At 38.8% G+C, this 13,689-nt stretch overlaps 1 protein-coding gene across 1 annotated transcript in view; it reads left to right on the top strand.

Moving 5' to 3' along the window:
* The window catches only part of LOC128855537 (G protein-coupled receptor kinase 2), a 183,728-nt gene that overhangs the window by 153,341 nt on the left and 16,698 nt on the right, over positions 1-13,689 (top strand). Inside the window, exons 2-4 of the mRNA XM_054090517.1 lie at positions 7,991-8,086; positions 10,162-10,282; positions 10,375-11,091. Coding sequence (XP_053946492.1) covers positions 7,991-8,086; positions 10,162-10,282; positions 10,375-11,091 — 934 coding nt within the window. The remainder of the gene's footprint in view (positions 1-7,990; positions 8,087-10,161; positions 10,283-10,374; positions 11,092-13,689) is intronic.

Raw genomic sequence — 13,689 nt, 5'->3', positions numbered from 1 at the left:
ATATGAGAAGCATGGATTCTCCAAATTTAATCCCCACCCTTGTAACGATTGTCCTTGTGCTTTGTTAGTAGTTATTGCGAAAGCGAGTAGCACCGAAAACTGTAAACTTTTGAATTCGAATGACATATCTGTCGGGATCATTGGGATACGTGGCAGCAGTACGTCTTCACCTTTGAATTTTCCAGTCAAAATTGTTGCCTCGATAGCATTGTTCATCATTTCCTTGACTGAGAGTCTGGTTCCGTTGCAAAGTCGTGGTGGATTTATGTTTCGAAGAAGAACGATGGTACACCAATTTTCAATGTAAGAACGTGCGGCGACATGCCTGGCAAATCAAGCAAATTCAAGAATTCAGTTGGCAACCTTCTGGCGAGTTACATCTATGAACATGTCATATTCGTTTTCACTGTGTAAAAACACATGGTCATACTAATTTTTATGACAATCGGTTGAACGGGGCAGAAGTTGCTACTCTGCAGCGCCACCTGGTGGCGAGTGGCAGCAATGAGCATATTCTACAAACCTTCTCCGTGGAAAAATACATACCTATATACCTATACCAATTTTTATAATAATCGGTCCAGTAGTTTTTGAGTTCATCGATGACATACACACAAACATTCATTTTTATATATAAAGAAAAAAGAAGATTTGTATAACCCTGCATAAAAAATTTAAAACCCTTTTATAAGAATTGTTAAAAACTTTCTGTGTATTCAATTTTTAAGCTCATTAAATTTCAGTATTATTCACAAAGTGCAAGTTGGAAGTCACTCAAAAATCGTTTTGATTTTTCACACTTTTATTTTTTTTTTTGCATGCGATGTTGACAATTATCTTCCATATCAAACATACGTTCGAGAGTACTGAAAGTGAATGGCCTCTAACCACTCTAACATCCCAAACTCTAATGTCCCAAATTTTTGCTGCAGGGATATTTAACAAGTCGCGACGTACGTGTGGCTCATAGGGGCATGTGTGCTAGTATTAAGTTGTATGCAAACAAACATGTATGTATATATGTGTGTGTATGTACATATACCTACGTATGTTAATATCTTTTTTTTGCTTTTTTTTTGGGATATACAAATGTGTGCATTGACCCATTTTAAGGTCCCCAAATTAACATATCGGCGCAGAGTTCAGCAGCAGTGAAGCACACACAAAGACACAACTTTATTTGGTATTGCGGATAACAGCATCCAGCGCATATGTAGACATATTCGTAAACGCTACTTTAGAACACACAATTTGGCAAATGTTCCCCGGCTTAAATATGGTATGGATGGACATTAGGGCGGGTTAATTTATATGGAAAGGTTTTTTCGATTTTTTTTTTTAGGAATTTTTGTTGTAGGATAAGTGTATGTATTATTTTATATATGAAAATAAAACTTGCAAAATATCAAAAACAATTAAAATTTACAATATTTAAAAAAAAAATTTTTACGTTTTTTTTCGAATCAAAATATTTTATGTTTATACAGATTTAATGTTTACTTTTTTACAATGAGCAAAGTATTTAAAATTATTTGGCTTCTTGTACATTTCTTACTTTCAACCCGAGGTATCTTTTTTGTGCCTTTTATTTTCTATTTTTTATAGCGGCAGGCTAATCACCTACCCTGTCAGAAATCAAATAGATTAACGAAACCAACGCAAGACAAGTCTTGTCGGGGCCCTATGCGCTCGAGAGGAGTGAACAAGGCAATAAAAACAGATTCTAATGATCATTCATTGCTATCGCGCCGATCACTGGGCGCATTTTGCTAGAACAAATGATATACACTGATGCCGGTTTTCAAGTCTGCCCTAGCCCATGTCAGGTTTTCCTTTATACCACCAAGGTTATCTACGCTGTGAGCTACCTCGCAATGACCCCTTCTATGACGTCCTCTATTTCGCGCTCGCTATGGTTGCCAGTCTAAGGCAGCTCTGCTGACTTCGTGCGCTGGTTTACGCAGAGTGTGCACTATCCAGCGCCATTTTCTTTCCCGAATCTCAATATCTATCGGCCCTCGTTTACATCTATTGAGTAGATTCGCATTTGAGATGCAGATTTCGAGTCACCAGATACGGAGAATTCGGCGACAGCAGCAGATTTGAATTGAATTTGGTTGGTTACTACTTCCATTGGGCACCCAGATCTGGCCTTTTTTCGTCCTGTTCGAGGATGCTTTTAACGTTATATCCATAAATCGTTAGAAAATTAAGGTTTTGGAAGCTACCTGGAAGCTCAAGTCGTTAGCTATAGTAGAAATATGTTAAATTCACGGCCAAAGGTGCAAAAGTCTGGCCAGAAAAGTCTTAGTTTTTCCGGTAAGCTGCTTCGAATACCGAGCTTCCAATACTCTTAACTTATTATCGAATCCGACAAATATATACTTTACTATTGTTAGCGGACAACTAACATTTTTGAAGCCAGCATAAACAAACAATTGGATACGAAATTTACGAAGTTTTATATTTATTCCATAAGTAATTTTTTCGCAGGTTAAAAAATCGTACTTTGGCTTCTTAGTTTTGCTGTTGCGCTATTCATACGTTTCTTCTGAATGCTTTTTACGGCTTCCGTTCACAAGTTTGTCCCATTAGCAAGCGTTCGGTTAGTCTACCACCACTTGATGTTTTCAGCCCTCAAGGGAGGCTTTGAAGGTCATCTGCAGACTCAAACACGATGGGAATTGGTACGGCCCCTATCCGGCATTGGACAACAGAGAAGGGACAGACTTCGAACCAACGTTTCTCTCCATGCCCCTTGACTCCATGGCACCAGAAGTCGTACTTGAAAAGAGATACAGGGTAATGCTCCCAGAAACTGAATTGTAGGCCAACTCTTAAAATGAGCCCGGTAAGCACTGTTTTCTCTTTTCCACAGATGGCTCCAAGGCCGAGCATGGTTCCGGCTTTGGTGTCTACGTGGAATCCAACAGGGTAAAACTACACTTTGCTTTTGGAATGTACGTATCTGTGTTTCAAGCGGAAGTGTATGCCGTTCAAGAGGCAATGAAATTTGTTGTGGAAAACAGATGGAGAGGCAGATCTTTATGTGTCTGCAGCGACAGCAAAGCTGCGCTCATTGCCTTCGACAGCCCTCCAACCACTTCAAGTGTAGTTGAGTCCCTTAAATACAGGCCGAACTATGTCGGTAGACATAATAGCCTGATGCTAACATAGGTCCCGGGACAGGTGGGTCTCGCGGGTAACGAGAACTCTGACTCTTTAGCTAGGATGGGTTCTGAGGTCAACTTCTTTTGCCCAAAGCCCATCCTGCCGCTCCTTTCTGCAGCCATCAAAGCCACGGTTAGCAAACGAGTTGCTTCAACCCACAAGCGAGCTGGCAGGCTGAGAGAGGCTGAAGATGGGCAAAATTGATGTTACTTGTCATGTCCGGCCGGCTGTCACAGATACTCCTGTCAATAAGCAGAAGGGTATGTAGACAGGTGGTTCGACTGATGACGGGTATTTTTCTACGGCCATGGAGCACATGTAAAAGGTAGGCATCTAAGACAGTACACTCTGCCCAGCATGTGAAGAGGGGGATGACATGGTGGACCACTTTCTGTGCGCCTGCTCAACCTTCACGCGAATCAGGTTAGAGGTCTTTGGTACTGATATGTTAAGAAGCGACCACCTTGGCTCCTTGGCAACACAAGATCTACTCAGATTTATTTGGGGGTCTTCTAGATTTAAAGAAAATTAAACATTGAACCCGAGCACAATACAATGGACTTAATGTTGACTGAGTGCTGTCAAAAAGAAAAAAACAATCATTCAATTGACGAAATTCTTCTCTTTGTTGATTATCCTATTTCGATAGGCAATCAGCAAATGACCCGAGTTGAGCTTGATTTATCGCGAGGCAAAGCTCTCGATGGTGGCGCTGCCAAACTGTTTTATCGCTGTCCAATTTGTTAATACCCTATGATCAGAAAGTACCGGGAATGTTTAATTTAAACGTACCGCGCACGTGGCAACCGGTCCATATTTTTTCTTATGTTGATAGGACTGTAAGACACACATCTGTCACTTTTTAGCGCCATCGGATCGTTAGCGTCTGCCTGCCCGGTCGGAAATGCGGCCAAACAATTCTTGGATTTTGCATGATGATAACGCCCCATCGTATCGAACTCAAAGTGTGCAGGATTATTTGACCAAACACCAAGTAAATACCATCGTGCAAGCACCATATTCACCTGATAAGGCCCCGTGCGACTTCTTTTTGTTTCCCAAGTTGAAGTTACCACTTCGTGGAAGAAAATTTCAATCCGTAGAGGATATCAAAGAGATTGCGACGAGGGAGCTGAAGGCCATCCCTTCGTCGGCCTGCTAGGGGTGCATGGAGCACTGAGGTAAACGTTGGCACATGTGTGTTGCTTCAGACGAGTCATATTTTGAAGGAGATAAATTAAATTTGCCTGAAATTTAACTCTGTTTTGTTTTATTTAAACATCCCGGTACTTTCAGATCATAGGGTATTAAATTTTATTTTGTTTGTATTCTGTTTACACTTCCGAAGGCAGAAAAAATTACATCTGATTTGCTTTACAGCACCAACTTTCGGTTCTTCAAGTAGAAAATGGATATCAAAATTAAGTTCTTTGCATCAAAAAGTTCCCGAGTACAAGTTTGTAATAAAGAAAATAATATTCATAATACCTTAGTAATAACTAATTTTCATATTAACTTCGTATTAATTAAAGATAACTTTCTTTAAGAACTTTTTGACTTGACTTCCTTTATGAAACTTTGGACTTTTTTCTAGAAATTTTATTTAAGATTTCTGAATTTGGTAGGAAGTATATTGAAAAAAATGTTACGCGCCTTAGGGCGCGTGCATACATATACTTGTGTATAAGTACACTTATGTGAATTGCTACGCCTGTATGTGCATGCCATTTTCATGCCCTAAGCCATGATTTGTTTTCTTCTTTTTTGCACATATTTTTCTATGTTCGCATCTGTGCTAAGTGTTTGTTCAGACAAGCGCGTGGAAATACTCAGAAAAAATATTTTAAAATTTAAAGTATGTCGTAGACATTCGTATTTATTTTCACTGCCAGCAGTTATACATCGTCCTTAAGGAGCTGGCACATTTCGTTTGCGACTTCTGCACTGCTTTAAGGCATTGGCATAGCCGTTAGAAGTGGCCGCTTCAACCGAAGTAAGCGCCAGTGCCGTTCTTGGTATTGTATATTTTCTACATACACACACATACGAGGTGACTTCGAAAAGTAAGGTGACTCTTCAAATTTCGCGGGCTACGGTCATTCGATTTTCGATTTTTTTCTTTTGCTTTGATGTGTTAGCTCACATACCGACAGTTGTTTACAGTTTTAGCTATAGGGTTTTTTAAGGGGACAGATACCTGTAAATGGCCATATTTTCCCTGATTTTCAGTAAAATTATTTAAAATGAAGAAGTCAATATATTTTTTTCAAAATTGGCATACAGTTTATTTATACATTAAAATAATATACAATTTTTTTTATTTATTTCAATCATTTAAAATGGCGGATGTACACTCAATTCTTCCAGGAAGGTCGCAGCGGGGCTTCTCAATCGGCTGGCATTGTAGCATCGGCGCCAGTGACTTGAATACAAAAACCAACTTTTTTTTTTTATTAATGTCATAATTTCTACATGAATTAACAATAAATGGAAAAAAAATCACGGAATAAAATACTTAAAAAAAATTAATTTTGGGGCAAATTTTCCTACTATTTTTGCTTCGAAAAATTATTTTTTCGAAAAATTTTCGAAAACTTCAAACACATAGAGAGTAATATCATAAAAAGATGTGTGCAAAATTTCAGGGAGATCGGTCAATAACTTTTCGAGTTATCGTGTATGCCAATTCGAAGAATATAGTTTTGAAGAAACACGTTCTAAAGTTGGCAACGTAACTATACCTCTCCCAGCGCTCGAATGCAAAGAATAGAGTCGTCACGGTTGACCATCTATAATATAAGAAATACTTAAATTTACGTTCTAAAATTTTTTTGACATATTCTTAAAGGATTATATTCACATTTTATGAAAACAAAAATCTTCGAAATTTTACAGCTATCTGTCTCCTTAAGAGGCGTTATTTTGATATTCAAAGAAAAATGTTATTTTTTAATATGAATGATCGGATGTTTATTTCATTATAAAGAGGAGAGAGAAGAAGGTATGCCGTTAATAGTGGAAAATAACATCAGGCAAATGACCACCACGACCACGCTTACAGGGCTTTTTCATGAAATTTTCCATAACCGAATTGCAAAGTGGCTGCCCTATGTCCTCGATAGCCTCACGAATTCCATCTTTGAGGTCTTGAACTAACCCTGGGCTGTTTGCGTAGACCTTCTCTTTCACATGGCCCCAAAGAAAAAAGTCACAAGGTGTTAAATCACAAGATCTCGGTGGGCAATTTTGATCACCTCTTCGAGAGATAACACGCTCAGGTAACTTTTCCCGTAAAAGATCAATGGTTTCGTTGCTTGTGTGGCACGTAGTGCCGTCTTGTTAAAAAAAAAACGTTGTTCAGATCAATACCATCCAATTCCGGCCATAAAAAATCGTGAATCAACTCTCGATAGCGCAATCTATTCACCAATAACACATGTTATTGGAAAACCCTTTATATATCATATTTAGATTAGGTAGAAGCGGTTTTCCCGTGGGACACCCTCAGGCTCATAGCCCATTGTGATGTCGCATGGGGAACTTGTCCTCCGAAAACAAGTTTTTGCCATACAAAAATTTTAGAAGATCCTTCTTCTTCAATTCATTAGAACCTTGCCTGCCTAAAATGGTAAACCTACGTCTGCATGGAGCAGAACACCTCTTTTTTATTTAGTCAACTTCTGCAGAAGTCAGGTGCTTGCACGCCCATCCTCTGGGCCCACCTACCTATTATGCAGTGCTCCGTTATAACGGAAACCATTGTGTTAAGATTGTGTTTATTTTGGCTTAGCAGAAAGTCTGTGCGTTTAGCATTGAAAGTCGGTCAGAATTGTCGGACGATTCTGCAGGTAGTGACAATAGGTCATCTTTGATCCGCTGCTCTTACGATTTCCTAAAAGATAAGTAGCTTACATGTCATTGTATGTGTACTCATCACACAACGTACTCATTGGGTCTGCAGTTTTCTTCAAAGTCGCAATGACTAGGAACTCATATTACCTTTGACTGATAGAACTTAGTTATCTCGTTAAGAGATGTGCGGCATTTCTTGTCTACCTTAATGGTTGTTGACGGCTTTGTGAGGGGCTTTATGGTTATCAGTGAAAATGTAGATATCATCTCCGGGTATCACGGCTTTCATTATTGAGTTCAGCCTGAAAGACACTACAGTAGTCGGGGAGCCGAAAACTGAAGGAGATCCCACAAGTTCGGAATATAGGTACACCTCCGCCCACCCTGCCCTCGAGCTTTGAGCCATCTGTGTATGCATGGATGGGCTCGCTCTGTCTTACATCATTCCGTTCCCATTTTTTTCTTACGACCCTCCTGTAAACATTTTAATGTCAATTGTAGCCGAGATTCCATAGTACACCAGTCTGCGAAGCTCGAAAACACCAGTTAGTACCTTACCGTGGCCGTAGTCCATGTCTGGCCACTTACTTAAGGTATTCAACCTTAATGTCGCACTGCTAGCGATATATTATATTTTGCCTGCGGATCTACTGGAAGGGAGTTTAATATCGCCTATAATGCTTTCAATGGTGTGGTTAACATTGCCCCGGTTACAAGAACAGATGCAGGTCTTTGAACCTTGTCAACCCTTTTGATGTTTACACGATTCTCAAGGGTGTTGCGCCATACTACAATACCACAGGGGAGAATTGGTCTAACAACTGTTGTGTAGACCCAATGTATCATTCTGTATTACAACCCTTACATACTTACCTTTATACACTCATATATGTACATGTTTGCTATATATTATTTAAATATCAAATTTATAGATTTCTAAATTTTTGCTTTCCCCATTGCATTTCAGGTGGCTCCGACAGTAACAAAGGCAAAAGCAAGAAATGGCGCAAAATACTACAATTCCCACACATATCGCAGTGTATACACCTCAAAGACAAATTAGGTAAGTGATGATGCGTTCATTCTTTAATTCATTTAACAAAATACAAGGGTTGACACTTAAATTTTGAGATATGGCAATATCTGAGGGAATATGTGAAGTCTGGCATTGTCAATGTTTCACTTCTTAAGTCTATGGTTGACTGACTTAAAGTTAAGCCTGAAAAGTAATTTGATTCCAACTTAGTTCAAAATAGAGGTCTAAGAAGTGCGAGGCAATTAAAATATCTACACATTCTATTCACTAACACGTTGAGCGCAGCGCCGATATTTCTGACCTTTTCTCTCGGCCGGCAGAAAGCGGCCGCTCTCTAAATATGTGATAATGTAATATTATCAGCGATCAATTCCCTATTCCTCTTTAAAGAAGTAAGCGGCCAAAAAATATCAGTTATGGAATTCCGGAGGCAGTTGGTAAATAAACTGGCACATGGAGTAGATGAACAAACTCCAGTTCGGGAAGGAGAAATGGTTCATAAATTACAAAAAAAGAAAAGAAAGGTTCATAAAGTTCAGGAATACTGTTCTGGTTGTTATGATGAAACTTCGTGAATATTTGTTTCTAAGAAAGCTAATGTACTCAGTTTTATATCTCATCAAATTTTGGTATAGCAAAGTGAAAGTTTGAGCTGGCTCAAAATACTCTTTGATTTTTGATAACCTTGTTCCATGACACATTCTTTCCTCACATCAATGTTGTACCAGTGAGTGAACTATGAGTTCACAATGGACAAAATTCCTTAACGTCTGAAGAATTTTTATTTATGTTATTGTATTAAAGGAATATTTCTTTTTGTAATTTTTTATCGGGTACAACGTCAGTTACTCTCTGACTAGTATTACTTCTTCCATCAAATACCAATTCATGAACTGTCGTGACATTCATGAATGTCTATTGAGTACTTTGGCTATTAATTGCAGGGTTTGTCAGGATAGTCTAGCGTTATCATGCAACAACATAGGGACGATTTCTTGACCAATCTAAGCTGTTTTTCTTCCTTTAACTACTTCAAACACTTCAAAGCGGTGTAAGCGCCAATTATATATTTAACTACTTCAATCAGATCGATGAACCAGGTTGCAGTAAATAATAAAGGTTTACACCTACGCTAAACCAACAAAGAGTCAACAGCAGCGTATTGGTTATTCGTCCCTATTCAACTTTTTTGAATTTAACGTTTGCGGAACCATTTCTCATCACAATTCGATTTAGAAAATCTGATGAATCTGATTTGTGACGAGAAGGTAATATCATGTTAACATTCAAAATCTTTTGTCCTCTGATTTTCATTCTGTTTGCGTTACATCCACTTATCCAACCTTTTCACTTTGACAATTTGAGATAAACAAAACTGTCGACAAAAAACCCACTCACTCTTTGTTATTATAAATTTTGTGATTATTTATTTTCAATTTAATTTTTTAGTTTAAATTTATTTGCAATACAAAAGCCTTGTGAATCAAAGGTCCAAACTTGATACGAAATTCAATGAGACAAAAAATAATTCGGCCGCCATAGCCGAATGGGTTGGCGCTTGAGTACCATTCGGAAGTGCGTAGGCTCGAATATTCGTGTATGAAATACCAAATGCTAAAAACATTTTTTTCTAATATCCGTCGCCCCTCTGCAGGCAATGGCAAACCTCCGAATGTATTTCTGCCATGAAAAACCTCCTCATAAAACCACCTGCCATTCGGAGGTGGAATAAAATTGTAGGTCCCTTCATTTGTGGAACAACATCAAGATGCATAATACAAATACCAGGGGGATCTGGGCCAAATTTCTCTAAAAACTCTGATTAAAAGTTGTGAAATTTAGATGAGTGGAATTAGTTTGTGGAATTTTTCTAATTTTTTATAAAGTTTGGGAAATAGATTTTTGTCGAAAGTAATTATTATTCAAAAAAACTTTTGTTTTTTAAATAGGCATTGTGTTGATGTAGACTAGTAAAATACAGTAAAATAGTAAAAAATAAGCCAAAATAAAGCAATGAACTGTTACGATTGAAAATATCTTTAGCTGCAAATTTATTTTTAGCCGTATTTAAATTGAACATTTTCCTGTTTATTTTTCCGCAGATATAAGCTATGGTTACGTGATAGACCAACAACCCATCGGTCGCATTTTGTTTCGTCAGTTTTGTGAAAGCAAGCGGCCAATTTACTTTCGGTACATTTCGTTCCTGGATGAAGTGCAGCGGTGAGTAGGAATTGCGTAGAAAGTCATGCCTTAATGTATATACCTATTATTAGAATATCCTTTTTGCTATCTTCCACTTCCACGAAATTTAGATATGACGTGGAGTACGATGAGAATCGTATTGCCATTGCCGTCGATATTGGTCGACGCTTTTTGGCCATTGATACGCCCTCGGCATTGAATAATGGCATTTGCGATATAGGCGATGTTATACGCGCGGCCAATGAGAATGATGATGACGATGCCAATATTACCAGTTCCACCATTGAAAACAACACTGCAGCAGAGACTGAAAATTGCAATAATACCACCGCCAATAACAGCAGCAGCAACAATCACAAAAAATACGAGCATCACAATGGTGACGAACACAACGGCAACGATCACACACAGCAGCAGCAGCAGCAAAAGCAACAGCTGAATGATAGCAGCGTAACGCGATGCAATGATGCCGGCGGTTCCGGTGGTGGCGATAGTGGTGTGGATGCGGGCGATACTGTGGGTGGTGGAAGTGGTGAAGGCAGTGGAGGTGGAGGCGGTGATGATACCGGCGGCGGCGGCGGCGGTGGTGGTGGTATTGGTAGTGTTACTAAAGAGAGCAATTGTCTGTGTAGTCCGGGTGGTAAAAAGTTGAATGCTACTGGCGACGAATTGGTGCTGGATGTGCTCAATGATGATCTCATTGCGCGAGTGCGAGACAAAATTACCAGCGGCAATAAGGAACTCTTCGAGCCGTGTGTGACGGCGGTGAAGGCCTTTCTGGCAGGCGAACCATTTCGAGAATTCGAGACTTCAATGTATTTCCATCGGTGAGTGTGCGAATTAATATTAATATTTGAACTATTTCTTTGAATTATATGAATTAATTTATACAAGAATTTTGTGTAAATGCACATACATACCTACTATGTGTATGTAGCAGATTTATTACTATGAAATGAAATTAATTAACTTTCACAAATGCTATTTATGCAAAAATAATTTGGAAGCAATTAATTGAGTTTAAAAAAATACGCGGATTTTTGCACATTCGTGTGGAAGCATAACTTAATAATAATTATAAATTTAATACTAAAAAATTTGCGTAAAAAGGCGTTTCCCAATAAAAAACTGTGTGCATAATTGTGTGGAAATCCTGAACTATGCCTCCACGGAAAACCTCAACTGGTTCGGAACTAGTACGATTTCACCAATTCGGAATCACTTCGCTCGCCACTTATATTGCAGCAAAAGCCACCTGTTTGCAGGGTGTGACAATGTTAGAGTAGATAGAATTATAGAATACAACAATATCATGGTCGTGAGGCCAACACAGACACAAAACAAACGAAAAGAAGAGTTATAGTTTCTCAAGTAAGTGGAAAGCGAGGCAAAAAGATGCTTACGAACGTCGTTTGAAAAATCCGTGACAAGTCAGAGAGCTGGCACTACTGGCGTGTAACGAAGTTATATTTAGTTAGTAGCATCTCTTGGAAGAACACACAACAAGTTTTAGCCAGACCGGTTTATTTTTTTGTGTTTGGCATTCGTTTGTATCGAGGAAGTCGAGTGATTGTCCTTTTCCTTCAGTACAATGCACCAGCTCACGTCCCAGCAGATGTGGTCGCAAAATTAATGGAAATAGGTTTCAAACTCGTTTCGCATTTCCCATATTTTCCAAAGAGGCTCTCTTAGATCCCTCGGACTACTACTCGTTCCAAAATTTGAAGAAATGGCTGTCGAGAAAAAGATTTTATTCAAACGAGCAAGGTTATTGCAGAAACGAATGGCTATTTTTCAGATTCGGAAGGGATCAACAAACTAATATAGAAGAGCGTTGGATGAAGTGTAAAAGCCTGAAAGAAGACTATGTCGAAAAATAAAAAAGGTTTACCCCAAACAATTTGGTAGTTTTTATTTTTGCACGAACTTTTCAAACTACCCTCGTATATCCTTTGTTGGTAATTTGGCTGCACTCCTCCTTCAATTTGTGGCATGCGTCTTGATATTTTTCCACAAATGGAGGAACCTACAGTTATATGTCGGCAAGTGGTTTTTATAAGAAACTTTTTCATGGCACACATTAGGTGGTGGTGGAATACATTAGGTGGATTACCATTGCCTGCCCAAGGGGCGAACGCTATTAGAAAAAGCTTTTTCTGTCCTTTGATGTTTCATGTCCACATTCACATTGGGTTCGAAACCCAACCCGGCCCGGTAGTAATCACGCCAATCCATTAAGTTACGCTAGCTTTCTCCGCGAGTGGGCAAAAATATCTACAAGTCACATTCGGACAACTTGCGACTAATTTCTGAACCATCTCAAGGCCATCTTCAAGGCAAAAGGTGGTCATATCGAGCAAAAGTAAATCGATTCTTAATTTTATATTTTATATTTTCTTAATTTTGTATTATTTTCACACACAAAAATACAACATGCAAATATGCATACACATTAAAGGACCCATTAAGATGCAAGTTAGCCGTATGTCGCAAAAGCATTGAGCAGGTCATAGAATTCAATTACCTGGCCGCAAAAATAACATCTTCAAAAAAGGACATTAATGAAATGCAAAATCAATCCGAAAAAACCGCACGGATATCCGGGTGTTTACGCGATATTACATGGGAAAACAAATCAATGATCATCAAGGGATAAGTTCGACTATATAAGAGGGGTTAAGTTTCAAGGGCCGGTGTTGATTTTGAATAAAATTCAATTTTTTAGGAAATTATTGTCATTTCTCTCACACCTCCATCCGATAGTCCAAATTTCCGAGAACGCTGAGGCATAATTGAGGTTCTATGCCTTTAATGTGCCGAATTATCTCATCCTTTAGCTCTTGAATTGTTGCTGTCTTATCGACGTACACCTTTTCTTTCAAATAACCCTGATAACAATGATCTTGGCGGCCAATTGACATCGCCGCGACGTGAGATTATTCGGCCATCAAATTTTTCGCGCAAAAGAGCCATTGTTTCGTTAGCTGTGTGACAAGTGGCACCGTCCTGTTGAAACCACATATCGTCCACATCCATATCTTCCAATTCGGGCCATAAAAAGTTCCTTATCATCTCACGATAGCGAACACTATTCACAGTAACTGCCTGACCGGCCTCATTTTGGAAAAAATACGGCCCAATAATGCCGCCGGCCCATAAACCGCACCAAACAGTCACTCTTTGTGGGTGTATTGGTTTTTCGGCAATCACTCTTGGATTATCTTTCGCCCAAATGCGGCAATTCTGCTTATTGACGAATACACTGAGGTGAAAATGTGCCTCATCACTGAAGATGATTTTCTACACGAAGTGCGCGAAATGCATTTTGATTTGAACGCCCGTTTTCATAATAAGCCTGAATAACTTTAACGCGTTGCTCGATTTTGTATCTTTTCATGGTTCAAATTAAGTTAGTCTGAAAATGA

Source organism: Anastrepha ludens, chromosome 2, assembly GCF_028408465.1.
Source record: "Anastrepha ludens isolate Willacy chromosome 2, idAnaLude1.1, whole genome shotgun sequence".
Taxonomy (NCBI): Eukaryota; Metazoa; Arthropoda; class Insecta; order Diptera; family Tephritidae; genus Anastrepha; species Anastrepha ludens.
The sequence above is the reverse complement of the archived record's forward strand: the minus strand, read 5'-3'. Positions and strand labels throughout refer to the sequence as shown.